This window comes from Trichoderma asperellum, chromosome 2, assembly GCF_020647865.1.
Source record: "Trichoderma asperellum chromosome 2, complete sequence".
Lineage (NCBI taxonomy): Eukaryota > Fungi > Ascomycota > Sordariomycetes > Hypocreales > Hypocreaceae > Trichoderma > Trichoderma asperellum.
This window is the reverse complement of record NC_089416.1, coordinates 6,803,109-6,829,677: the sequence shown is the minus strand read 5'-3', so window position 1 is coordinate 6,829,677 and position 26,569 is coordinate 6,803,109. Positions and strand designations below refer to the sequence as shown.

Genomic DNA, 26,569 nt, shown 5'->3' with positions numbered 1-26,569 from the left:
CTTTGTGTGCGTGCACGGCACTACATAGTCTAGTACATATGCATTAATATAAGTGGGCTGTGGCGGGGAATGCTCCGGAAAGATTGCCAGATAAGGAAATCCGTGCCAAATACTTGGATGCCACACGGCCGTGAAGACTCAGGACCGGTTTCTTGACGGTAGAATATTCAATGCCGTGAATACCAACTTAATTGTATGGGATTAAGACATTTAAATCCGAAGATAAACGGATTTAACTATATTAATGAATACTGACAAATAAAAAAAAAGGCTGCCCACAGGATGAATGTGCACTCGGGAGATAAGTATATAAAGCATCTAGATTTGCCATGGAGCGGCGGTCTTTTTACACCTTTATTCACACCTACATTCACAACAGCAAATACTTTTACACAGCCTATTGTATCATATAAACATGTCGACTATATATTCTACTCCCAAGAGACCATTGACATGGTTGATCACTGGATGTTCGTCTGGCTTTGGGCTATCATTAGCTCGCGTTGTTCGGGCAAACGGGCACAACTTAATTGCTTCTTCTCGCGATCCTTCCAGCACACCTAATCTTGTTTCTGAAATAGAAAATAATGGCGGTAAATGGATCCAACTGGATGTTAACGATTCCGGCTGCGATAAGGCAATAGAAGAGCTTGAACGGCAGGGACAGCTCGTGGATGTTCTCGTCAACAACGCTGGATATTGTATGTACAATCCTGTGGAATGCTTCACGGACAGTGAAGTTCGTGCGTTGATGGAAACACTATATTTCGGTCCAAGCCGTCTCATTCGAACTGCGGTTAGGCATATGCGCCAGCGGCGGTTTGGTATTATCGTCAACATGAGCAGCGGCGCAGCTCTAGAGTCAAATCCGTCAATGGGTGCTTATGCGGCCGGCAAAGGCGCATTAGACTGTATGCAAAGTTATTTTCTTCTGAGCTAAGAATTAAATATTAATGTGCTAATAACCATATAGGTATGTCAAAAGCACTTGCAAAAGAAGTTGAGGCATTCAATGTTCGAGTGTTAACCGTGCTTCTTGGGACCTTCAATACGGGTATGGGTAATGCCACGGTACTGGGTAAAAACCCACCGCCGGAGGACTATAAAGGATCATTGTCGGAAAAGATAATGGATATGATGTCTACTGGAAATTTTACGCCTAATGGAGATAAAGATAAAGCTATGAAAGCTGTCTATGATGTTGTCGTAGGAGAAGGCGTTGGTAAAGGTCACGAAGCAGAAAGGGCGCTTCCTTTAGGCCAAGACTTGGCCGCCAGGATCAACAATGTGCAAGAATACCTATATCATGCTTTGGATGTATTTGGGGGTATTTGTAACAATGTCTACCTGGAAAAGAACTGAAATTTGAGGTATACGGGCAGATTTTTATATCCTTTACACCTTTTTTTTTTTCTCTTTTTTTCTTTCTTTCTCTTCTATATAAGATTGTCCTGCAGGTATACAGATGCTAAAAATACATTATGTTACGCTATTCATATCTGTTATAATAACATGAAAACCATTTGGAAGCTATTATAGTCTATAAAGGTTATGAATAGAGTTATTGGATGAAAGGAAGGGTTTAGCAATGAACCTATAGGTATTGCTGGTGAGCAATGCTGGGTGTACCAGTAGCTAGGGCTAACACCCCCTTCTCCGGCCCATCCATACAGTATAAAACCAGCATTGGTGAAGTCATTTGCCTGTTTCAATTGGCTGTTTCTAGGGTTTGGATAGTGTCCCAGATTATAGAAATACAAATGCCGCCCCTTGGACAGGCGCATGTCTTACTGTGACATTTACGCTGATCTTTGCAATTTTTCTTAAAGCTCTCGTATATCAATGCTCTTATTTAGCATATTTAATGTTGTAACTTTATTATCTCACTAATAACGAGAGATTGCATCTCGCGATGGTAACTCTTAAGCCTTCCGTTTCGCAAGTATGAGCTTGGTCTTGGACACCACTTTTTCCTCATCCCAGATGCTGTTCACGCTAGGGTGCTCAATCACGGCGTTGGCCCACTTATAGAAATTGGGAGTCTTAGTAGGTAAGTCTTTGATCAAGCTCTCCGGTCCAACCCCATTCTTCGGAAGAGCCAATAGTCTAAGAATGAATGAGCCGGTAAGGACCTATTCAAAGTTAGTATGGCCACATCTTCCATCTTCATGCAACATACTTCGGCCAGTGTCAATGCCTTACTGCCTCCAAAATACGGTGCCGCGTCGCTCAGTAGGGGTTCAACCTCTTTCTCAAGTTGCTTTACGAACTCCTGAGCCGCCTCTTCAGCCTCCTCGTTTGTTTTGGCAAAGATGGCTTTTTGGTATTGAGAATTTGCCTTGGTAAAATATGTATCGACAAAGAAATTAATTCTAGTACGAGCAAGAGCTGCTTCTGGCGTGCCACCGGTGGGGGTTAAATGAGATGGATAAGCATCAGCTAGAAATTGGGCGACGATCGCAGATTCCGTAATAATTTGGCCGTTATATGAAAGGCTGGGAACAAGACCGCGGGGATTAATAGCCAGGTATTCTTGTGTACGAGGAACGCTAAGATCAATGATTTCTTCTTCAAACGGTAGCTTCAGCTCATTCAATGCAATATGAGCCCGGTGAGCCCCTGTCATTCCTTATCAGCTCAATGACACACATGCATATTTTCCAGCATGCAGCTTACAAGGGCAGCCATGATTGGTATAAAGCTTGATAGTTGCGGCCATTTCTTGCGCGATGGAATAATTGACTGCGTGGAGAGTATCCGCTCAAATACATCAATTAGAAAAGATAAAAATGCTATATCATGCAAAGTCGAAAATAAAGACAAGAAGGATTTGTCCTCTTTATAGGCAGCTAATGCGTGATTGATGTGCGCCTTGATGCAATTTCCTGCTTTATAATACGCTTGGATGCCCCGCACAGGCAAACAAGTGGCTTAAATATACTTCAGATAAAAATTCAAACCACGTCTCCGGGATTTTGTTTTGGTGCGTAAGCAGATGTAAGCTGCCTGCTATTGCGCAATTATTTGGAATTGGTACTCAATTTAATATATGGGGCGATCAAAAGACATGAGTTTTCTACATTGCCTATTTATTTTTTCTAAAAGAAAGAAGTTTAATTTTCACGAACTGCTATATCCAAAGCAGATTCACAAGCGACCCCCCGCGATCGCTATGACGAGAAAATATTCGTCATTCTCCTTAGTGCTTCTCGTTTTAAGGCCTTGTATTCCGCTAAAGTTCTCGTCACAGCGTCTTTGTTCTCGTTGGCGCGTCGTAAGAGGTAAAAAATGCAGTCGTTCAGTGTACCCCATGTAAGACATTTATATACTTCTGTAGCCGCGAACGGCTTACCTGAGGTATCTTCCTTGTTCAACTGAAGAAGCGTCAAGCTTACTTCATCTGCCATTCCTAGTAGTTGACCATATTGAATTCGAATAAGAGGTAGCTGGGCATGCATTCGGAAGTTTTGTAGCTTTTGTGCCTTGATAGTACTCGGGCGGTTATGAGTTGCAAGAAATAGCTCTAGTTTCGGAGAACTAAAAGCCTCGTCTTGTGTCCAATTCGCATATTGACCTTGAATAAGTCCCTCAGCAATACTGTCGTAAGATATATCTGTCTCTTCTTTTGTATCGTGTATGAGATGGCGAGGCTCCGTGCTCATATATGCGCCGCGGACTAATTTAATGCCGATAACGAATTGTTCTTCCCTCGCGTTGTGCAAATGATCAAGAATGATACGTGGAGTTGACTTTAGATACCCCTGATACGTATTGAACACCACAGCTACGCCACCTCGATTATAACGGCGCATCAAATATAGAGCAACTTTGTCAATGCCTGGCTGAACGTGATGTTGCTCTGCATCCAAGAACACATTTACATGCCGACTAATTGCTTCATCACAGATATCGAGCAAAGCGTTCTCCATCTGTTTAGGAAGAGGCTTTGCCAATGAAAGGGCAGTTGTTACTGCTTCCCCAGCTCCAGTTAATCTGTTCTCCCAGATGCATTAGAATGCTATCAGCACTCATAAATGGTAAAAATCTTACTTTAATGCTAAGAAGTCGCCATCGCCGATCATCTTGACTGTTTGCAGTACGCCTTGATGCCAAGCCATAATCTCAGCATCAACACTTTGTGACTCATCGTTAGACAAAACCCTCTCATTAGAAGTCTTTCCAGAGGTTTCCTTGGCGTAAGTTAGGATTACGCCGCGGAATCCCATACTCTTTATGTTTTGGATCGTAGCTTTGACTTCGCTGGCGTTTTCTCCTGCACAGAAGTGGTTATACAACAAACTTTTCAGTATAGTATGTAATATGGGGTTTCTCTCGATGTTAAAAAGAGGGCCACGTGGTTGAGATAGGAAATTCAAGATGGAAAGCCCGGGAGCAAGCAGCATCGGGTGGCTAGTGATCCCAGCTACCAACAGAGACCTTATGAGCATCCTCGACGGGAGAAGAGAATGCGGTGGCAACATTTTTACAGCCTTGGCCAATAGCTGAATGAAGATCTAGATATAATACCCTCCGCTAAAGATGCGAAGAAGTCTCCATGAGGTGCGGCTTTATACCACGGTTGGTAGAGCCAGTTCTCAGTACTCCGTAGATATATGCTTGCTGCAATAGTTTGGATTTACCCCGCAGGTTCAGTGCGAAAGCTGTATTGCGGGCATTAGGTAATCCGTACCCGCACCGATCTTAAGAGACTGCTTGCAACTATCAGATGGGCTAGCAAATAGAACATCGGCTAGGCTTGTTGTGACCGCCAAAATACTTCTTCATTTATGTATTTTAATACCTAGAACTCCATTGTAGAGAATGCCTCTTTAATATCTACAAGCCCCGAGGTTATTCCCAGATCCTCTCGCGTTATGTGGCCTTTGTTTTGCGTCCTGGCCGTTTTAGCCCACCCAAAGTATTGCATCATGATCCCTATTCTTCTGCCCAATCTGGCCATATTTTATTAAACTCCGATGGCTCAAGTTCAATATATTCTGCCCCTTTCCCCTGAGCTTCGTCCCACCGTTGTAGTATTTCCCCACTGGTAATGCTTTCCGTGTGAGCCCGTACGTACTTTCCAGGCAAAGTCTTGCGCGGCTGCTCCATGATAGCCCTTATGAAAACTCCAATATTCTTTTTAGCATCACCAATCGGACGCAGGAGCGTATTAGCCGGGTACCCATTCAGCTGAATATACTTGTCAGCCGTTGGAATAAAAATTGGCCTATGTGTTTGCCAGTAGAAGTTTTGCTGCATAGTAGCCCAGGATAAGAAACGTGGTTTTAGAGAGTAATTCAGGCTGCGACAGAATGAAGCGGTGGGCAATATTCTTGCCTTTCAAAATGAGGGACCAAAAACTTTCCTGAACTTTGTGTTTTTGCATCAGGCAGGGTTGACCAAATATAGTGTTCAAGTGTTGGCGTTGCAGCAGCCGCTTTTGCCAGGTTGAGGGCTTGACAAGACTCAATTTCCATGGCTCTTAGAGCGCCATGGCGTAGTAAAGAGGCTGAAAAAGTCCATTACCCCAAATACAACAGATGGTCCTTGAAATGATTCGGCCAAAGACAAAATGTCATCAGTTGTAGCCTGAACAACTTCAACGCCTCTAGTGGCAAGGGCTTTGGCAGGCCGGCTTTCGAGGCTCCTAGTAACATCACGGATATGATATCTATCGTCGTTGAGGAGTTCATCAATAATAGATCCGCCTTGAACACTGGTGGCACCAACAACCGTTACGATTTTCTCGCCATGGTTTTGAAGCAAAAAAGTGGATGAATGAAACTTGTAGAGTCATGAATCCAAATAAGTATTTCAGCTTCAACCAGATATATCCTTTATACATTTTTCGGTTTGTGATTGTCTTCTATGATGGAGGGAATAAGTTGCGGTAGTCTTCGCGATTAATCACCAAGATTGGCAATTATACTGTGGGTAAGAATGGATACCAGACATTGGAAATGGCTGTTCATTAATCAAGATTATTAATTAAAAGAAACTAAGCGGCTAATGTCAAGTGTTTACAACCACATCGTTATAATTTCATTCAGATAGCGATATGCTGCTGGAAACGTCTTAACCTTGTCTAAAGACGGGCATTGTTGCCGTTTTTGGAAAATTCCAAGATCGGTCCTATAATGTGCCCTTTTGCGAGCTCCTAGATTACATATAAGTTTACGGAAGGGGTTACTCGCCATCAATTAACATATACACTATTAGTGATATTTTTAAATGGAAACCTCAGGTGACCTTGGGAAAATTTGGCAGACAGACAGTATTCCAAGAATACTACATGGTTTCAAGATACTTTGCTTGCAAGTTACTGGAAACTCTTACTCTTACACTTCAACAAGATTGCTATTTGAGTCAAATATACATTAATACAATAGCTCAGCCCTGATATTCAGCAGGGTAAGGGGTTATAAAATGACGTTACTAATGCGATTCTTTTCCCTTTCCCGAGGATGCAACTTGTCAACTATGGCCAATTGGTCAAATTGATGAAAATGTACCTTGCGTATTGTAGCCTGTTCCACCCAGTTTCGACTAATTGAGCCAAACGTCATTGAGCAGCCAAAGCACCCCAGCCCACTGTTCCTGCACAACAGGCCAAATGTTTTCCGGAGGCAGGACAAAGCCACCTTGGCTAGATGTCACTGGGTCTAGTTCTAGAGTCCAGGAGTGATTTGCGCCATAAACGCCATAGTGGTGGTCACGGCCATTACCAGCCGAATAATACTCAATATCACAGCCCGCTCCATATTGGTAAGTTTCATTGCGGCTGTCATACCCTTGTACAGAGTTGGCAAAACCCTCTGCAACCTCAATCATCCGAGGGAGTGTAGGTGGGTACTGAGAGGTATTGCATGTCCACCCTGGTGGCGTTAAAATCTTTTGACCATAACTGTGAAGATCAATATACGAGCGAATCCCTTTCCGTGATGCCCCAAGTTTATCCGAGAGACCTGATAGTACGATATTCTCGGGTGTATCACCTGGGCCTAGGCCCTGGAAAGTATCATCACATGGATCTGTAGATGCGGCTCCCGTTCCTGGCTCCCCTCCCCACTCAAACTTCCAATTACGGTTAAGATCTGTTCCTATGCAAGTTGTGTTGCTACGAGGCAGGCGGTTCTTCCTCCACATTCGATCAGTGGTTTGAGTATAATAGAAGCCTGCGTGCGATAGATAGAACTAGCATTAGCATTTTATCAGAAGCGTTTGAATCAAGTCTCTACTTGCCATCTGGATTATGAAATGGAACAAGCCAGAAGTCATAGTAGTTGAGAACTTTTGTAATGTCCGAATCCCTTGATTTGTATCCGTCAATGAGCTGCCACGCCCAGTATTCGATTACCTGCAAAAGCTTCCTATTAGATGGTATTATAACTTTATAGAATGCAAGGTAACTGTACCAATGTTGTGATCCATTCTCTTGCATGAACAGTGGAATGCCACAAAATGATGGGCTTATCTCCCTTTATACCCTTATCACCGAAGAAATGGAAAGCATATATGGTACGGTTCTCATATGAAGAACCAATATTATACTTTTTGGAATTATTTGGAAAAGCAGCTACTAGATCATCCCAGTACTGGAGATGATCTTCATATGCATGAAATGAATCATACCAGCTCAAATCAGGTAGCTCTCCAATTTTGTGTAGTTCGCGCTTGTAAGTTGGTGTCTTACTTTCATCCCGAATTTGTGATCCGATATCATCGCTCAGCAGACGAGCATTGAGACCCAGTTCGTTGAAATTGCGAACTTCATTTGGCGGAATAATGACCTCAAACCCACGAGAAGTAAGCTCTGTATGGTACGTAGCAAATCGCTTCGCGAGGAATTCAGCTTCTTTCTGGTCCGCAGCTCTTATTCTGTAAAGATGGTATCCATCGTAGCTGACTTTAGCAGTATGTGGGCTTGATGAGTCTGGTTCTAGAGAACGCGATGCCACCAGTGGCACAAGAAGAGCCAGGGCTGCTAGGAGCCTCATGATTCTAGTCACCATCGAGGTGATGAGATGGCTCCTTTCCTGGATGCAGTGGCTGAGACGATGGAAGGGTTACAAACAAGCAGTTGAAGCTCATCTTATACTCATACGCTTCCATCGCACAATACTATCTTGTAAAGAGAGATGTCGGCCGAAAACTATACCGAGAAAATAGAATACTATCACTCTAGAGACAGAAACCTACAAGATGCGCTGAGTGGAAAGAGAAATGATGGGAATTATTGGAATTATCACGCAATCTGCTCTCTCCTCATTGAGTGATATTTGGCTCCGTTTACGCAATTTATCATCCACTGAGCTGCCAGGGGTCTGGCATAGATGGCATTGAGCGTTTTATACGACGGGAGTTTTCCTGTAGGCCATGTACTACTGCTAGAAATAGTATCTGCGGCTTCAAAAACGGAAAAGAAAGCGACCGATTAGCTCCAAAAAATACGATTTGTAGTATTTTGGTAGCTCTCTCTCAATTCAGCATATGTTAAGTTTTGCCAATAAGGTAACTTTTCGACGTAGCTACACGCTGTTTATCCGTCCTTCCTTATTATGTGGATAAATGATACATCAACCCTGTTGAATACATCCGAGCTTTTGACGTTGAGCGCCAGAGGTAGACCACTTACAGGTTATAATTCGCTTAAAATCTCTAGGCGCTAAAAGCGCGCTATAATTGTTTATTCTGGCGGGCCCTAGCGTGGTAGATTATCGTTGGTGCCAAGATTTGCTATAAAACGCATTCAATGGTTTTACACTTCTACTACTAGTACCCTGTAATACCTATTCAATCCTATTCAATGACTCTGTAAGAGAAAAAAAAAAAGACCAGTGACTACTGTGTAATTTGCTCCTGCCATCTGGGAAAGCAATTGCCACTCCTGATGTTTTGACTAGGAGGCTAATAAACGAGATTGGCAGCTATAAAAGTTCACTACCATTGAAGCCAGCTCTAGATGGATACATTTAGAGTCCAAGGTCAAGTTTGCAAAGATGAGAGCAAGTCTTAGTATATTTGTATATCTATCGCCAAATGACTTTCCCAAATCTGTCTTCTTCTAACCCATCAACCGGTTTTCTCTGTTATAGCACTATACGAAATTTGAGTGCATTCTTCTGTAGAATCTCGTCTTTCTTTCTCTCGAGCTCCTCCATATCCCAGCATACACTGATGAACCGACCAGACAGCCACGCACGTCTCTCTTTTATTAGCCAGACAAACGTATGAGCTGCTAGCTCTGGTGGATCAATCAGTGCTTTGTGCATATATTCAGGCATGTTAAGCGCCAATTCTGTGGGAACACTTCCAGGGTGTACGTTGATAGCAATCAATCCCTGCTGGTAGTACTCCATATCTGCAAATTCGGTAAATCTGGCGAGCGCAAACTTGGCGGTCTGGTAGCTTGAAGCACCCTGCATGATTCTATGGCCACCAATGCTGCTGCAATTTATTATTGTCTTTGTCTGTGACTTGAGCAAAAGTGGGATGAAGAACCGATGGCATAGATATGTGCCCTTGACGTTAACTTCCCATGATCTCCACCAGTCGTTAGGCCGTGACTCCGCGATTGGAAACCACTCTTCCAAATAGCCAGCATTGCAGATTAGAACATCGAGACTCCCAGAAAACTTTTCAGCGACGGTTTCAGCTGCAGCTTGCACTGATTCTTCCGATGTTACGTCCACTGACAAGCTTAGTACAAAAGGCTCTGGTCGGCCTTCTTTAGCCGCAGCACCCTTAATTGCCTTTGTAACTTCGTCTAGTCCAGAACGCGCTGCAATTGCAATCCGAGAGCAGCCAGCAGTTGCGAAGGCTATGGCAGTGGCCTTTCCAATGCCCTTTGAGGCGCCGGCGATGAAAACAGATTTCCCAGCTAAATCAGCTTTGGTGGGATCAATGAAAGGATATAAGTTGCGGCGAGGCGCGATATATTCGATAAATTGCGCGGCATTAGTCTCGCGGGAGGTTGTCTCCAGGTCCGCCATATTAGATAACAGTGCGCTTAGGCGCTCGTACTGCTGCCCCTGTAGTTTGCTTCAGCAGAAGTGGGAAGTATGTATTGGTAGATTTTTAATAAAGGATATAATATATAATAATTCACAATGGAGCATAAGACCTTTTTATAATCCAGCTACCCGGGCTTTGAAGTCATTCGGATGTTGTTATCATGCCTTATCTCCGCCCGAGCGCGCGATGTTACAGAGTCGCAAGATTCGGAAATAATGAACGCGAGCCTACGTCAACCCGCCTCTGCGGCACTCAGACTCGAAGGGAGTTGTAGGGCAATGTGACGTAATTTCAGCCTTGCTTCCCTGTGTTGAGCCTTAATCTCGCATTTCACCGTTGATGTATCAGGATTATGATACAAAAAGGCTGCCATAAAAGCAAAATTGTGTAGTAAAATGAGTAGAATATGCAAACCTATTTATCTATTTCAGAAACCCCCAGATATTGTTCAAGCTCTCCGCTAGTGATGGGTGTGCCCATATAGCATTACTTAGAGCTGGCCATTTAACTTTTCCAATCATCGCCATCTCTACCAGGCTCATTATTTCGCCTCCCTCTATCCCCAAACACGTAAATCCAAGAATCTGCTGCGACTCAGCATCGACTACGGCTTTCATCATTCCTCTAGATTCATCCGTCTCCAGTGCCCGGGCAACGTAAGACATCGGCATGCTAGCGACCTGAATCTTCCGCCCAGGAAATTTGGATCGAGCTTCATGCTCATGTAAACCAACATGGCCAAGCTGCGGATCGGTATAGACGACATAAGGTAAAATCCGGTCTACTGTGGTGAGTGTGCCATGTTCCAGTAAATTAGTACGCAGCAGACGGAAATCATCATACGATACGTGTGTGAAGGCAGGCCCGCCTTTAACGTCGCCTAGTGCCCATACATGAGGGTTCGTAGTGCGCAGCTGTGTATCGGTAACGACGTGACCACGAGCAGTAGTATTGATGCCTGCTGCAGCTAGATTCAACGTCTCAGTGTTAGGCGTGCGACCGGCAGCGAAGAGAACATGAGAGGCGAGTAGCTCAGATGGACTATCTTGGCTTGAAACTGCGACTGACAATGCGACAGCCGCAGCCGAATCTTGATTGTTAGTAGCACGAATCGCTGTAGGTGTAGCTTGAAGGAGAACTTGGATGCCGTCTTCTTGTAGTATATTGAGCATGGATTCGGCCACTTCGGAATCTTCACGGGGAACCAATTGTGCACCTCGCTGTATAATTGTAACGGCGGCACCTAGTCGACGGAAAAGTTGGCCAAATTCGAGCCCGATATATCCTCCTCCAATAACCACCAGATGCGACGGGACCACTCCAAGTTCTTGAACAGAACTCGAGTCAAGAATAACACCTGGAGGAAATGAGGCAGGATTGAATCCATCTATTGTCGGTATTGCTGGGCGCTCTCCACAGCAAATGAAGATGCGATCGGCAGTGAGAGCCCTCTGCGCGCCATCTGCACAGAGCACTTGAATCGTGCGCTCGTCTCTAAAGGATGCCGTTCCCATGATCAACTCCACTCCAGCTTCGCGTACTCTACGCTCACTTCCAGACCGGAAGCTGTTGACAATGTCGCGTTTGCGTTGCCTCACAATCTCCATATTTACCCGGACTTCGTTATTAATAGCACCAGAGACGTTACTGCTATATATACCGAACTGTGGCCCGCGACGTGTAAGATTTGCGACCCGTCCAGAAGCAATCAAAGTTTTGGTCGGAGTACATCCTTCGTTGATACAGCATCCACCAACATGTGAGCTTTCAATCAGTGCCGTTTTATATTTGGCTTGCGCGAAGGTGGTGCTTAAGGGAGTGCCGCCTTGGCCTGAGCCAATAATTAAAGCATCATAATGGGTAGACATTGTTCGGGTTATTTGTTTATCAAGACGATACCCGGTGTTGAATACCTTGGTGAATGCGGTGTGAAGGATGCCGCGCATTGGTTTCTCAATCACAGAGCACTATGAAGAGAGTTGAGAATTGTATTATTATAGAGCACTTAGAAAGCAAGCAAAGAGTTATATAACCCCAATTATTGGTGTGTGATGTTTATAGCACTTCATTGTTGTTAGTAGTAGTAACATCGTCCCAGCCGACATGCCCCGTATCCACCAGCTCCAAGACCCTGGGAATCTTTGGAGGGGTAGGGTAATTCTGATGCGGAGAAATACGTCAGAGGCGAAGCATGATCCCGATCTTTCGTCACTGTAGAATAGGGCTAAAAACTCTTTCAGCATCAGGCTAGCGTGTGAAGTAGGAGATAATAGGGTTCAAAGTTGTATTTTCAGAGACTTCGTATTTACCAAGACGAGCAAGACGAATCTAATAAAACAATATTGTTAGAAAGTATATCATGATCATCTGCTCACCCCCGTTAAAACGGGAAAGACTTTCGTACTGTGCGCAGTTTAAATATAGCGACATATCGAGCTTCACGCATCGTATGCATATATACCTAACAGGGATAGTTATCAGTTTGCACTATAGACATGAGCGTATCTAGCTGCAGCAACCGGGGAAATTTTACAACCGCCTTTGTGGATGTGCACTTGAGTAGGAATGCCTCAAGGAGTGACCCCTAAGCAAAAAAGAAATAAGATAGCTAATGCAGAGAGATGCAAAGAAACACTCGTCTTCTCCAGTACACGTGCTTGCTGTGGTGAATTGTATATTCCTAATCGCTTGCCCTATTTCAGAAGAGCGGGAGATCTCTGATCAGTCATAGGCGCTTCGTACTCAATACTAAACGTTGGTGTTTGTGTGGGGCAGTCTTTTATTGTCGTTATGCGACAAACTACGAAGTAGGCATCGGTTTGTCCAAGCTGTATAAAGAAATATTTGCAGGATTTTGTTTTCTACACCAAGCGGCGTGAAGCAAATTCAAGCTTGTCTGTAATTACATGATATATATTGGAAGGAAAATTGAGAGAAATGTCTTGAAAACAGCAGCCGCATAGTTGACTGTAAATACACAAAACAGATATGTATACAGCATGCCACTAATCATGAACGGAACAACGCGAATTCTAGCTTACCTTACTTATTTAGTTATCTATCTAGCTTAGCACTAGAACATTGGCCACTAATCAGGAAAATACAGCGGGAAGTCTTTAGCTTACCGCACGCATCGTTCAAAAGCAACAGAGCAGTTAGACCCATTTCATTAAGTAGTTGTTCCGATAATCACGGTAATAATATTGAGTTTACAGTGGCGTCAAGGGTTCTAAGATACGGCAGACATTTCCCGACAAGGGAATATGACTTACATATTTGAGCCCACAATTTAGTAATTACCGGTGTGATTATCGTTCTAGCTGAGCATGGCTCTTCAAGTTCGGCGTTGACGCAATACATATCAGACTTTTTGTAATTCAATCAAAAGTATTTAAAGGCGGTTATGGTCTCATATCATAGCCTAGTTATTTTAATTCGGCATCAAGAGTCAACATCAGCAATAAGAGGCGATTGACTACAGACAACAAGCGATACAATACAATATAAATACAGCTTTTATATCCCATCAAAATGGTTTACCCAGCTATCGAGGTGGCAGTCACCACTGTTGAAAATCACACAATCGAAGATGAAACTACCGAAGATGGAAAGAAGTATCAGAGGGCCTTCTATGAAGCCGCCACTACCATTCCTGGCTGCTCCCGCGGCTGCTGGGGTAGAAGTGACAAGTACCCAGAGAAGGTTATCCACTTCATTGGTATGTCTGATGTTTACAATTTGTATCACGCTCTTTTTTCTAATAGCTGGAATAAGACTATGGCACCCGCAAAGAGCATGATGTTCACAAGGCTCTCATCAATGGACCAACACCGCCAGTCCTCTTAGACATTCAGAGTGATACCAATGTCTACGTTATTCATCCGAACACCAATGATCGCAATAAAGTTTACTATGCTCCGTATACAACAGTCACCTTTTTCTAGGGAATTGGCGAAGAGAAGTGGACTGAAGTTGCGCCTGAATTCTTTGCAGCTGTTGCAAAGTCTGATGGCTGTACTGGATACATCTGGGGTGAAATAGATAAACCAGTTCTCACCGATTACCACGGCTATGCCTCGCTGGGAAGTGGTAAATGTGGAGTTCTTGCAGCTGGTTGGCGCAGCAAGGCCCACCGCGATCACGACCTTGGACGTGAAAGAGCTGTAAACGCTTGGGATGCGATCCAGAAGGCCTGTGTTAAGACGGATGGGTGGGGAACCACCCTTAGAGTTACTGAGAATACCGGCCATATTCATCGTTGGACAACACCACTGCCTCTCAAAGATCACACTGACTGGCTACCTGCAGCTGGCATGATCCAATAATACTAGTAAATAAGACTAGACCATTTTACATGCGAAAATCCGCCATATTCGACAGACCAATCATTGAAATGATATTGGGGGCGATGAAGACAAACCTTGCATGTATAATCCCAACATGAAACTAGCTTAGGTATCTACAGTCAATATGTCAGGTGCTCGGGTCATATGCCGCTTCGGCCGCCTGTGTTGCAATAGTAAGATATACCTTGAAATATATTATTATTACATTACACAATTATTACATTGCGCAATATAATAAGTACTCAAATGTTATCTTTTTTAACTAAGCCCTTGGATATTATAAAGAGTCATATAACCGTTGTATATTACATCTATTAGCTATGCAGCCTTCCATTTGGCCTCTGGGTGATATTGCAAGGCTTCATACCTATTATGCATTCCACAATCTCTTATAACTCTCTCTTGTCTAATTCTGGCACCATCTCGCTCTTCATATGTGTTAACAAGCTCTGACGCATCTTTGACTGTCTTAAATGAAAGAAAAGCAATGAAATCTCCAGGGCTCAGCATAGCGTCGAAGATGTCCCGCGACACTAGGCTTTTCGACACAACTGGCTGTAAACCGAGATATTGGGGCACAACTTCAGAACTTGGATTCTAGAAGCCCGAATTTTCGATGCTTATGAGTACAATTGCCTCTTCATCGCCGTGTGCGTGATATCCAGTCTCTGTCCCTGTACTTCATATCCTGCTGGCACTTTTGTATATGCTATAACTTCACATATCCTTAGCCGGTAGTCGAGAAATACTTCATTTCTCCCCTGCTCTTAGGCGCTGTGATGTCGCCGCTGAGTTCGCCACCTTACGAGCGACTTTTCATCCCTCCAAGTGAGAGCAATAGGATCCATCCGAGTTTGGTCAAAGATTCTCAAAGGGTATTGTTGATAAAGCTATCTATGTGAAGGAGCTCTGTCCTGAGAGCCTTTCTATATCAAGATAGAGGAATTCATGTATACCACAACAAGTTTGAACCGTGGATAAATAGTTTGCAGCGGAGCTTTATTTTGATGCTATAGAACTGTATCTACGGACTTTCAGGTAGTTATAGTTTAGTCTCAGTTAATAGAATGCAATGCATAGTTAACTATTACTATACACAGCTTGGGCTTTGGTGTTGCGTTGAATATCGTACTCATGCCCTCCGTGATTAGTCATTTTGCTCATGTCGGCTAAATAAAAACAGGCCTGACGTTACATCAGTCATTCAAGCTCATTCATGCTCATTCAAATACATAAATCGTTATTGCCTCATGCAAATCATGAGTGCTCTGAGACTTTAAAAGAACAAACTCTACGCAAGGAAATTATTCCATCAAAGAGGCCCTGTGATAGATTCCATCATGCCGTTGAAGCATATCGTCACAGAAAATGCGCCCGCAGCGCCAATTTCAGGATTGGTATGTTTAGCATTTATTGATCTCTCAATATTTCAAATATCAGGTTACTTTTGACTGACTGTATTCGCTCAGTTTTCTCAAGCAGTGCGAGCGGGTCCATTTTTATATACACAAGGAACACCTGGTGCTCGTCCAGATGGCACCATGGTCGAAGGCACGGTTCGTATCTCATGGGTGCCTTTTTATGCAAAGGGATGACGTTGATAATGTACCAATAGATCCAAGATCGTACAAGACAAGTCATAAGAAACCTCGAAGAGATATTGGCAGCTGAGGAAATGACCCTTAAAAACGTTGTAAAGGCGACTATCTTCATCAAGAATTTTGATGAGAATTTCCCTTTGGTCAACCAGGTTAGTAAATACACACTACATCAGTCCATGTCTTTTTCCTTGTCTTGAATATCTTGCTCAAAGTAGAGTTAGGTATGGGAAGAGATGATGCCTGAGCCTCGTCCTACACGAACGACCGTAGGCGTTGCTCAACTGCCCGCCGGGGGTACCGATATCGAGATCGAATTCGTGGCGTATGATGGTTGAAAGGATAAATTTGAAAATTCAATTGACTTATATTCTATATAGAACGTCTCAGCTTTTCATCATTCAAATCTGACCCTGCATTTCTTAGATGTGTTTAAGCTTCGTGTAGTAGAATTGATTGGCGTGCAGCAACTTCTTTCATCTAATAACAGTGGTCGTAAAGTAATTTAGCCCTCCTAGTGTTCTTTGACGAATTTTATGGCAGCAAAAGCGCCATCGGCCTCAAAGCGCCTACCTGGGCTAGCGACAGGAGAAATGGTGAAGCTATTGCATGGACTTCAAGATCAACAGTATCATGCAGAGTTTCCTTTGCGTTAATAATGGTTGCAGAGAGTAGCCATAATCGCATCACATGACTGTAAATGGAATCGAGCATATGTTCACGAGCGAAGCTTTGTGCATCTCGTACGAGAGGAGTGTCGACGACAGTCACCCCTGCGATGACAGTTGTATTCGGAACCATGCTCCTAGGGGCGGATAAAGCACGACAGTTGGCAAGTGATAGGGCTTGGGAATAGCTGAAGCAAATAGAAAACTTTTGCCCTTGAAGCCAAGTATTTTCGGCAAGTAAAGAGATGAATAACAGTTCAACAAATGAAAGCATGCGAAAACATGTGTCTGAGTCTAAGGAAGAGTAGAAGAGGTCATTGTGTAGCACAAACATGCCGCGATACCGCTGCACTTGTATACTAGTTTGCAGGTTGTCCTTCTGTCATCTTAAAAATGGCGATATTTCAACACATCACATGCTGCCTCAATGTGCGCTGAATGATTCCAATCCAATTGGTAATTGAGAATTGCGCAATATGACTGAGCAGATGAAGATAATACAATGAGCCCCAGTCCATTCCCTGTTGAAAGATACCGGGCTTGCAACAATATTCATTATCACTATTAGCTAGGCCACTTTACAATTAGTCCTGTATATGAATATTGTACGTCTATCGTCTGTGGAATGTATTGCACGCTGCCCCCGTCTCTATTCAGTGATTCCTCAATAATTAGTAATTGAGAATTATATAACGGGAGCAGCTGGAAGATGATATGCTTGCTTTAGTCCAACCCCTGTTTGGAGATGCCGGGGATGAAAAATATCGACTATCAGTATTTACTAGGCCCTCTTGTCAGTGGAGGCCATAAGAAAGAACACTGCCAGGTTGTTAATTTAACTGGCGGTAGTAAGTGATTTAATTGAGTTAAGCTACTGCTGATCAATTTTACAGCTTCCGATGTATATAAGACCAGATTTAATACTTTCTCTTTACATCCCGGTGTACGAAGACAAGTATTCTCTCAATCCCAATCATTATACAAATGGCTCTTTGATGCATTGCAACCTACCACTATTATTAAAGGACAACAGCGTGCCAGCGGGGTACATCTTGCCTAATCTAGATCTCTTTAATTCGACATAGCAAAATGGTATAGCTCACATTGGAGTAAAATATATAGTTTAGCGAAATAATGGTAACCCTTCCAGTGCAGAGTACCTGCTCAAATCAGACATTCGTAGGCTGGCTGTTTTGAAAAAGTGTATTACAATTCCTACATGTAGGTACCTGATACCTTATATAACAGCAACAGTGCATCCGGCATGCTCACACTGCTATGGCTGTCAAAAAGCGTCCAAACTCAGCTAACAGGGCGCTTTTGCTTCCAGCAGCTTCAGGAAGCGGTAAAAAGAAAATGTCCAATTTATAAATGTGCTCTTGAAGGCTTCTAATATGACTGCATCTTGAGAACTTGGCCATGCATGAGCCCTTAAATTTGGCTGCTTAGCCGTGTAGAATTAGTGCAAATTTTCTTTGCAGCTATTTGTGATCATCAATATTGGCTAGAGCAAGAAGCACTCAGTTGGAAAATTCGGATGGAATAGATTCTTGAAATCTGTATTTTGATTCGTATTGGATGTACGATTTCATGTAAGTGTAAAAATCTCAGATATTTTGCAATGGCCTTGTGCCTATTATAAGTCCTTTGGCGAAGATAAAGTGGGTTGAGCCAAAAGATCTTCACTGTATTTCCGCTTAGCCAGCCACCTCCATCGGCCTTACATCTTGAAAACATTGTTTTTGAGTCAATTGTTGGCATCCAATGTCCCAATATGGCATACTCTGCGAATATTCTGGTCTCACTGCACCAACGCAGACAGTTAAGAAAGCCGTACTTACTAAGCGGATGATGATAGTAGTGGCGGGATGAAAATCCCCGCAAGTCGCAGCTTGCATCAAGAGAGCCAGCCTGGTCTCCTTCAACTCCTATCTCCAGTATTGTCATGACTCTCGCCTATGCGTCAATATTTTCCTCTAACATACTGTTACTTACTACCACTCACGACAACGCCCATCCCTAAATCAATGGATCTATTATGCGAGCCAAAATCCCCAGCAACCCCTCCCCGAAAGACGCCATATGTCTGTGATGAACTTTGGGATGGAGGTCCGTTTAAAACCTATCCAATTCGCAAAGGCAAGGTTGGTCTGGTTCCTCCACATCTCCGGCATTTTCTAGGAGCGGGTGCATTTCTTGAGCCGTACCATGAACTGCTGTATCCCACGTCCAAAGAAGAGATACAGCCGTTCCTGCAGACCTGGCTGTGGTTCGGCCTACTGGCTGAAATGCTGGGCCTGAATGAGATCAGCCCTGGTGTTCACCTTGTTGAAAATACCGTCGCTGCTGAAGGGATTCGCAATTTATATGCAAACACAGTCTATCTTAGCGACGAGGATGGCAAACGATATATCAGTGCCAAAGAGGTGCTGAATTCAACCCAGGTTATCGCAGAAAGACAGAAGCTTGCGCCCGATAAGCGGGAGAGGCTCATATACATACGCGATTGCCTTCGTTACGCCAATTTAATGATTCCTTCTGCCTTGAATTTAGACGAAACCGTGCGCTACTCGATATGCGCCCTTGGAGAATATTTCTCCACGGGCTTATCCAGCGTAGTAGCGCAATCAACTACCAAAATCGACGTGCCTAACTTAGCGTTCAGCTGGCATCAGGGTTACATGCAATTGGGGGGCACCATAGACAAACAAATGCTTCAGCGGGGATGGTGCCCTAGCGAGACTGAGAAGATTCGATCTCAGTTTCAAGGATTGCATACCATGCACCATATTTCACAGTTACAGAGGCCAAATGCCAACCAAGACCATTCAAACTGTACACGCCATCTGTGCACAGCCTTTCAGATGGACATTGAGACCTATCAGCCCTCACACCTGTCAGATGACTGCGGTTGTCCTCTCCTAACTATTGATGAGAGAGTAACCTCTCTGATTCTTCGCAGCACTGATACTTATCCAATCCTCCGGTTTGATCAAATAGGGGATGAATCGGACAACTTCGAACTAGTGGTTGAACCATATGAACCGGGTGTCCCCTATGTCGCACTCTCTCATGTAAGCACAACCATTCACAAACGCCCGACTATGGAGACCTAATAAGAGATAATAGGTTTGGGCCAATGGACTAGGGAATCCAAGGGCAAATTCTCTCCCAAGGTGCCAAGTAAAGCGGGTGGCTCAATTAATAGCATCTCTGCAAGGCCAAGTAGACGCGGAACAAACAGAACATAGGATTCAATACCGAATCTGGATTGACACTTTCTGTTGTCCTATTGAGCTTGAAAGTAAATTAATCGCACTTGAAAGGATCGCTGGTGTGTATAGAAATGCGGCCCATGTCCTTGTGCTGGATGCTACTTTGACTGGATTAAATTCTCAAGACACACATCCTGCTGAGTTATTATTGCGGATATATGGTGCGTCCCCTTGGATGAGACGGTTATGGACCCTTCAAGGTATGTGGTATAAATCTTCAAGGGCTTTGGTACTGCTTTTGCTGATTCCAAGCTGCTTGATTAGAGGGCGCACTCACAAGGAGTCTATTCGTACAATTGGAGAATAATGCAGTTAGAGGCTTTGATTTGCTTGTTAGCCTCTTTGACGCTGGCAATGGCGATCCGCGATACATGCGAATATGGCAGGATGTAATACATGCAGTAAGTATCTTAGTATTGCTTTTACACCATCTGAGAGACTCCATCTGATAGTCTTCTGCGCCAGTATAATGAACTTCAAGGCTTTGGTCTTCAATATGGAGGACTGGAGCCGACTACACCGCAACTCCTCACCCTTCAGCGAGCATTGCAGTTCCGAACAGTATCAGTCGCATCTGATGAACCACTCTGTATCTCTACTCTGATGTCCCTTGATACGAAATACATTGCTTCTACTTCCGATACCGAAAGTCGAATGATTCGCACTTGGGAACTCCTGAACAAATTGCATAGCGGTCTTCCACCACGACTCATATTTTATGCGGATGAAGTGCTAAGCACACCTGGATGGCGATGGGCTCCTCGTAGTCTACTGGGATCGTCTGTCAAAGATCCAACTATGGGGTTTGACGAGCGCATGCTACGTCTTGTTAGTGCCCCCAACGTCCAAGGCATTCCGACACCTCTAGGCTTGAAAGTCACCTTCCCAGGATGCCGTCTTATTCCTCTTCCACTAGCAGCTAGCCTGTCATTACATCCATGGCCTGGAGCAATCAATGCTTCAGAAGATCAAATCATCATTCGTCAAGAGGAAAGCGGGAAGTGGTACCGAATACTTGATTGGTATCGCAGCAAAAAACTCTCATCTTGGACAAATGATGAGAAGACAGCGTTTGACAGAGAACAAAACGACCCTCTCTGTAGAGAAATAGACTCTGGAAAATGTGTTTTAATCTACGATGAAAAATCAAGAGCTAACGATATGATAGTAGCGTGTATGGCGCTTGTAGAAAAAATTCCCGAAGACTTCGAACACAACTCAATCACTTCAAGAGAGCTCAACGCTGGCTTAAGAGTCCATAGAACAAGGACAGTGATCATGTCTATTCTCAGCAATGAAGAAGTACGAATGATGACGGTCTTTAGGGATTTAGCTTCTACCATAGCAGCATATCAGGAGACATACCAACTATCGGCGATCAAAGATCGTGATAGCGAAGAATGGAAGAGCTGCATGAGCAATATCAAAGCTAAGATGAGAGAAGTGGTAGCGGAAGCATTGAATTCCAGCCCAGAGCTGGTTCAGATCATCAAAAATACCATTGGCGCTGGTATGGAGGAATACATGTGGGCATTTATTCCCAAAATCTTTTCTCACACAATCACCATGCAAGAAACATCGAGCGAACAGATTTGGTTTGTTGATTAGATATCCAAGGCCTACTAAATAGATATCACTGGCAGGGTTGGTGAAAATAACATTTAGTACTCTCGCACTTCGTATTTTGTATTAAGAACCAACTTTTTGACATTTCGTAGCGGGGCTACTAAAAACGATATAGCTATTAGAGTAGTTAGTAGTAATGGTAACTGCTAGGAGTAATATTGCTAACTTTTCGTAACCCCATTCGTGACTAGTAGTATTATTCGTAATTTTTTGCAACCCTGGATATAAGCACTACGATTCTTTTGTTAATAAAACGGCGAATTGCGGTGAGCCAACTCCATACTCTCTCCGCAATGGACAGGGAAACGAGATTGGGAGAAAGCTGTTATGATGAGTAAATAAGCAATCGATTAACTCCGTTCCTTTCTTTGTCAATTGTTACTAACTGTACTTCAAAATCGAAAACCCCTGAAAGCAGATCCCTAATTAGGTTATTATCGTGTGACGTTAACGTTATCAGAGTTGGAATATTCGGAGTTTGTTGGTCTATATTCATATAAATGGCTCTTTTATGCACTCACATTCATTCGTGTTAGCTGAGCATTAGCGCCTACCTCATTTCTTCCCTCGTACTCTTCAAAAGGCGCTTGTCTCATCAAGAACCCAAGTTAGGGAGTATTTCCCCCACTTCCAGAGATGTCCTACGTACTTTAACTAAAGATCTGGAACAAGATTGATACTAGCGACAATTACGCAATATAACATATCCGCTATGGATAGATCACAGAATGAGCTATGGGAAAATCTGGCAAAGCCAACAAAAAGACATCCGTGAAACTCCACGCACGTGCTGAAGCAGTGGTATAGTTTCAACTCTGCCTAGCCGTATCCGAGCGCTAAGGAAAAGCAAGAGCTTAGTCGTAAATCTGGACTAAGCGTTCGCCAAGTATCACAATGGTTTGTGAATGCAAGGAGGAGAAGTGAAGGACGGTCATACGAAAAACAAGGCAGCCATGAAAGTCACTTAAGCCTTTCGTTGCCAAGAGCAGAACAGTCTGCTACGCTAGATGCTCTTCCTTCGGCATTGTATGGAGGCGCCTTGACCAAATCGCGTTCTCAAAGCGACATATCTGCAAATTTTCAAACTAGCACCGATAATTCGCGAAATTCTATTGCTTCATGGCCCTCAAGCTGCTGTTCTTCCTGCTCTGAGAGCCCCAATATTGCAGATCATCAACAATCTAAAACTGAAGGCTCAGGATCGCGGCATAACGTGGGCAACAGGGCAGCCGAGGATAAAAGCTCCCGCATTTGTCAATGTACTTCCTGTACAGATACCTTCAAAACAAGATATGACTGAACGAGGCACAAGGGGGCGCTCCATTTAGCTCTTGAACAATGGACATGCCTTCCCACCGGACCGAAAAGATGGGGTTTTGGAGACCCCTCGCCAAAATGCTCTCTCCGTGATGAACGCGACCCGTCCGACGAACACCTTCAATCTCATCGTATATCTGACTGTATAGCGAAACCTACCTTATTAAGAGTTTTCCACAGAAAAGACCATTTGCATCAACGCTTGCGTCTTGCGCACGGCGTCGATAAAATGATACTATCTATGAATGCTTGGAGTTCGAAAATTTCTAAAGTGGAATCACGCTGCGGTTTTTGCGGAGAGAATTTTTCTCTTTGGACGGACTGCAATGATCATCTAGCCGACCACTTTAGCAGAGGAAAATCTATGAAAGACTGGAAAGGGGATCGAGGCTTTGAGCCTTCCATTGCGGTGCTTGTCCAAAGCGCAATACCGACTATCTTATTGGCGTTGAGTCTTTGGATCTAGAGCCTTTTAGCGCCTCAAAGGGCGTCATGAAGAAGATTCTCACATGTCCAGGCGCTCAGAACCCTCCAAACGTGTTTGAGCTACTTACAGCCCACATTGGTGACTTTATGGCTGCCTCACGAGCAAGCGGCGCTACCATCAATTGCGATATCCTTCGTCGCCAGGCGCGGCTTATTCTCTTCGGGGATGATGACCCATTGAATCAGACTCCTGCAGACAATAATCAGTGGCTAACATTGTTCAAGATTGGACATGGGTTAGCTTCAGGATCGAGCCAGCAGCACGTAGCAGCCCTCACAGCAGGTGAAAGTTTTACGCATACCCCAATCTCTAAAACGGCAACGCCCTTGCTATTATGCGCGAACAACCTTAGAACGCAAGGCCGATTGGAGCCGGGGGGGAAGACGACAATACTGAGCCTACGCTCCCATGGTGGTGCCAGTCACCTGAATGCCTAGCAGATCTTATGCAAATGAGTCAAGAATTTGCTTTAACGACCCTAGGCGATATTGAAGTTAATGAGCTGGGTGGAAAATACTAAATTTGAACGTGCCTTTTCATTAGAAAAAGAACGGGTGGAAGCTCTTTGAGTGAAATGTTTCGTATGAAAATAGCTTAGCTACATCAAACTAGCGCTCTTTGATATTCGAGCCCCCATCACAGTTTAACGGACATTTCTAAGCCTTTAGAATAAGGAAGTGTCAGATTCGTGTAGCGTTGTTCCGGAGACCTCAAATGATCCAATAATTCTTTATATCTGGCGACAGAGCCAATCGAGTTGTCAATAATAACAACACCTCCAGACCGTAAGTTTGGCTCCAGTAGCTTCAATGCAGGAAGGGCAACAGGAGCCCAGACTAAATGAGTTTAGTTATGTAAACTTATAGTATTCACAAGTGCTAACTTACTATCAAGGAGAACGAGATCAATCTGCGGGATATTATTTGTCAATGTTTCAAGGAGATCCCCTTCTCTCAAGTCGATATGGCGCGCCACAAGATCGTTTCCAGCTTCTTGCCAGTATTGGCGAGCCCTCTCAGCCTTCGTATGCTCCTTTTCCGTGGCAATAACCTTACCTTCACCACCTAGATGCTCGAGATTACTCCCCACTGCTAAGGCGAGGTAGATAGTAGAGACCCCGAAGCTGGTGCCAATCTCGACAATATTACGAGCGCCGGTGGCTCTCGCAAGTTGGTAGACAAACTGACATTTATCTTGATCCAAGGCAATGAATTTGTCTCGCATCAGGTCATCAAAGTCATTAGATCCCAAATAAGTCGATGGAAGGGCGGCTTCTTGTGTAAGTGACTCTTGATGTAGACGATTGAGTAGCGCAAGGACATGGTCAGGCGCCACAACAGGATTTGGGGCTGGAGCGGACATGTCTGGAAGATAAGGCCAGGGCGGAATTTTATGTGGAGGTTCTTATAACTGTCCTGATATAGCAGACTGGATTCGTAGGCCTTTAGGGTTCCGTTCTCTCATTGAGACCATACATATGGCGAATGGCGAACCTACAGTGTCTATATATAGTCGGACTAAACCAGCCATGACACCCGTTTATATGGGGGCTCTCGGAGATCTGCAATCCAATCCAGAAGCGCGGCCCACAATATGTGCCAGTTGACGTCCTCGGAAATATTCCGCAGTATGGTATTTGCGGAAGATCTGATAACATCGAGTCCCAGTACTAAGCCGAGATGTATAAGCCGTCAATATTCTCCCTAACAATACATGTATGACAGTATTCTGGTTTTTATCCTACCAATTCATTACCAAGCCATCTTCCCCAGGCCTATAATAACTGCGGGCGGTAAGTCCGGTGGTCTCTTAGTCAACCAGAGACGAGGGGAAACGCTTTATATTAGCATCATGTCCAGGTAAAAATTCCAATAGCGCTTACACCTTGCTACATAGTAGAATTGGAATGCTCGCTCGGTTATGCAAGCTAAAGGTTAGTATTACTTCATGAGATCCTCAGCGGCTACTAAAAGATCCTTAGGCTCAAATGTGTTTTTATAACAAGCCTCTAGCGCGCTATAGGCGCTTTTTGAGTTGGTAAATCTCTGAAGCTACTAATCATTTAATGCTCTCTTGTTACCCCTCTTTTCTCTTTCTCTTTCGTTTCCATTTCCTTTTGGGTCGCGTATCTATGAGTCATATAGCTTGTCACCTCAATGTAGCCATTCGATTTCACAAGATGTTCATTAGGCAGCCACAGCATCGATTAGCTTCGTGACCTATAAATTAATTATAAGGCCTCCATCTCTAAATCCTTTAGTGGAGTCTATGAATAGCTATCTCTAAAAGAAAATGACACTAGAACGCCCTTCGTCAGATGCCACCAATCATCTCAAGCAGCTTTATGCCGCCTATCGTCATACTAGCGACATAAGCTTGAAAGGCAACTACTTTTCTTCTACCTGTTTCCAGATATGCCGCCCACAGCCATCATTTGCAGCTCGAGATAGAGAGACTATTGTGCGATATCTCTACGAGTCGGCACGTAAAAGCCTTAGCACCTCGTCATCGACTGCTAAAGCAGTCGAAAAGGAGTCGAAAAGGAGTTATTATACGATCCGGGCCCTACAGGAAGACGAATTCGAGTTCGGCACCGATGAGCAAGTTAAGCCAACTGGGTTTGGAACAGCAGACGATATCAGGCAAAAAGCAAAAGCTGAGGGGTGGGTAGGCATGAGAGTCGACTTGTGGGATGAAGAGGGCGAAGAGGGAAATGAGGGGCGCCTAATCAAAGTGCAGTACTGGTGGAGGAAAGAGGAGCAAGGATGGATACAGATTCTTCATGACATTATGTATATAGGGCCAAGAGATGGGACCGAGGGCAGCCAAGGTGAGCTGCTTGAGTGATGCTATTTAGGCTCTTTGTCACTTAAGCCCTTGATACATTACCGCATCTTTCATGAGATTATTATAGATGCAGATGAATACTCTGGCGGTCCCAGCTTCGACATCGACGCAAGCCATATACCTATTCAAATGTATATATATTACTAAGGCTATCATTTAAAAACAAGAAGTGTCATAGCATACTATTTATAAACAAGCAAAAGGCATCATTCATAGCAGCTATGTGTTGTCTTATACATAGTTATGCCCGATCACCCACATTTTAATATGAGCGCCTTGCATTTCTCCCAAGTATGATCGCTTAATGACTATGCTGCGACTTTTCATGTTTACTTCGCGCTACATATGACTAGGTTTCACTTCTTGGCCGCGAAATCATTTCTGTGAAAGG

At 43.9% G+C, this 26,569-nt stretch overlaps 13 protein-coding genes across 13 annotated transcripts; 6 read left to right on the top strand and 7 right to left on the bottom strand.

Moving 5' to 3' along the window:
• Positions 1 to 838: 838 nt before the first annotated feature.
• On the top strand, positions 839 to 1,362 carry TrAFT101_004561 (uncharacterized protein; the record flags this gene model as incomplete). The annotated part of the gene is made up of 2 exons (XM_024898828.2): positions 839 to 911; positions 974 to 1,362. The coding sequence occupies 2 exons, from the start codon at positions 839 to 841 to the stop codon at positions 1,360 to 1,362; spliced, it is 462 nt and encodes a 153-aa protein (XP_024765631.2).
• Positions 1,363 to 1,829: 467 nt separating this feature from the next.
• On the bottom strand, positions 1,830 to 2,826 carry TrAFT101_004560 (uncharacterized protein). The gene is made up of 3 exons (XM_024901621.2): positions 2,677 to 2,826; positions 2,180 to 2,619; positions 1,830 to 2,132 (listed from the first exon to the last, which is right to left on the bottom strand). The coding sequence occupies exons 1-3, from the start codon at positions 2,717 to 2,719 to the stop codon at positions 1,923 to 1,925; spliced, it is 693 nt and encodes a 230-aa protein (XP_024765632.1). The 5' UTR covers positions 2,720 to 2,826; the 3' UTR covers positions 1,830 to 1,922.
• Positions 2,827 to 3,006: 180 nt separating this feature from the next.
• On the bottom strand, positions 3,007 to 4,600 carry TrAFT101_004559 (uncharacterized protein). The gene is made up of 2 exons (XM_024910447.2): positions 4,051 to 4,600; positions 3,007 to 3,993 (listed from the first exon to the last, which is right to left on the bottom strand). Exons 1-2 carry the CDS (start codon positions 4,479 to 4,481, stop codon positions 3,171 to 3,173), a joined length of 1,254 nt encoding a protein of 417 aa, XP_024765633.1. The 5' UTR covers positions 4,482 to 4,600; the 3' UTR covers positions 3,007 to 3,170.
• A 1,946-nt stretch (positions 4,601 to 6,546) lies between these two features.
• Positions 6,547 to 7,146, bottom strand: TrAFT101_004558 (uncharacterized protein; the record flags this gene model as incomplete). The annotated part of the gene is made up of 1 exon (XM_066127211.1): positions 6,547 to 7,146. One exon carries the CDS (start codon positions 7,144 to 7,146, stop codon positions 6,547 to 6,549), a length of 600 nt encoding a protein of 199 aa, XP_065983320.1.
• An 88-nt stretch (positions 7,147 to 7,234) lies between these two features.
• On the bottom strand, positions 7,235 to 7,997 carry TrAFT101_004557 (uncharacterized protein; the record flags this gene model as incomplete). Its single annotated transcript, XM_024909207.2, has 2 exons — positions 7,235 to 7,357; positions 7,416 to 7,997. The coding sequence occupies 2 exons, from the start codon at positions 7,995 to 7,997 to the stop codon at positions 7,235 to 7,237; spliced, it is 705 nt and encodes a 234-aa protein (XP_024765635.2).
• A 975-nt stretch (positions 7,998 to 8,972) lies between these two features.
• Positions 8,973 to 10,131, bottom strand: TrAFT101_004556 (uncharacterized protein). Its single transcript, XM_024907176.2, has one exon. It carries the CDS (start codon positions 9,990 to 9,992, stop codon positions 9,090 to 9,092), a length of 903 nt encoding a protein of 300 aa, XP_024765636.1. The 5' UTR covers positions 9,993 to 10,131; the 3' UTR covers positions 8,973 to 9,089.
• Positions 10,132 to 10,382: 251 nt separating this feature from the next.
• On the bottom strand, positions 10,383 to 12,081 carry TrAFT101_004555 (uncharacterized protein). Its single transcript, XM_024909208.2, has one exon. The coding sequence runs from the start codon at positions 11,958 to 11,960 to the stop codon at positions 10,437 to 10,439; it is 1,524 nt and encodes a 507-aa protein (XP_024765637.2). The 5' UTR covers positions 11,961 to 12,081; the 3' UTR covers positions 10,383 to 10,436.
• A 1,464-nt stretch (positions 12,082 to 13,545) lies between these two features.
• Positions 13,546 to 14,339, top strand: TrAFT101_004554 (uncharacterized protein; the record flags this gene model as incomplete). The annotated part of the gene is made up of 3 exons (XM_066127210.1): positions 13,546 to 13,732; positions 13,789 to 13,886; positions 13,959 to 14,339. The coding sequence occupies 3 exons, from the start codon at positions 13,546 to 13,548 to the stop codon at positions 14,337 to 14,339; spliced, it is 666 nt and encodes a 221-aa protein (XP_065983319.1).
• A 1,258-nt stretch (positions 14,340 to 15,597) lies between these two features.
• Positions 15,598 to 16,450, top strand: TrAFT101_004553 (uncharacterized protein). The gene is made up of 4 exons (XM_024907177.2): positions 15,598 to 15,757; positions 15,830 to 15,916; positions 15,976 to 16,110; positions 16,183 to 16,450. Exons 1-4 carry the CDS (start codon positions 15,701 to 15,703, stop codon positions 16,294 to 16,296), a joined length of 393 nt encoding a protein of 130 aa, XP_024765639.1. The 5' UTR covers positions 15,598 to 15,700; the 3' UTR covers positions 16,297 to 16,450.
• Positions 16,451 to 18,502: 2,052 nt separating this feature from the next.
• Positions 18,503 to 21,680, top strand: TrAFT101_004552 (uncharacterized protein). Its single transcript, XM_024898769.2, has 4 exons — positions 18,503 to 19,700; positions 19,756 to 20,101; positions 20,166 to 20,302; positions 20,367 to 21,680. Exons 1-4 carry the CDS (start codon positions 18,585 to 18,587, stop codon positions 21,507 to 21,509), a joined length of 2,742 nt encoding a protein of 913 aa, XP_024765640.2. The 5' UTR covers positions 18,503 to 18,584; the 3' UTR covers positions 21,510 to 21,680.
• A 1,656-nt stretch (positions 21,681 to 23,336) lies between these two features.
• On the top strand, positions 23,337 to 23,768 carry TrAFT101_004551 (uncharacterized protein; the record flags this gene model as incomplete). Its single annotated transcript, XM_066127209.1, has 1 exon — positions 23,337 to 23,768. One exon carries the CDS (start codon positions 23,337 to 23,339, stop codon positions 23,766 to 23,768), a length of 432 nt encoding a protein of 143 aa, XP_065983318.1.
• Positions 23,769 to 23,812: 44 nt separating this feature from the next.
• TrAFT101_004550 (uncharacterized protein) lies at positions 23,813 to 25,287 on the bottom strand. Its single transcript, XM_024898983.2, has 4 exons — positions 25,076 to 25,287; positions 24,829 to 25,000; positions 24,219 to 24,759; positions 23,813 to 24,167 (listed from the first exon to the last, which is right to left on the bottom strand). Exons 3-4 carry the CDS (start codon positions 24,691 to 24,693, stop codon positions 23,968 to 23,970), a joined length of 675 nt encoding a protein of 224 aa, XP_024765642.1. The 5' UTR covers positions 24,694 to 24,759; positions 24,829 to 25,000; positions 25,076 to 25,287; the 3' UTR covers positions 23,813 to 23,967.
• A 232-nt stretch (positions 25,288 to 25,519) lies between these two features.
• TrAFT101_004549 (uncharacterized protein) lies at positions 25,520 to 26,352 on the top strand. The gene has a single exon (XM_024901622.2). It carries the CDS (start codon positions 25,624 to 25,626, stop codon positions 26,176 to 26,178), a length of 555 nt encoding a protein of 184 aa, XP_024765643.1. The 5' UTR covers positions 25,520 to 25,623; the 3' UTR covers positions 26,179 to 26,352.
• The last annotated feature ends 217 nt before the right edge of the window (positions 26,353 to 26,569 follow it).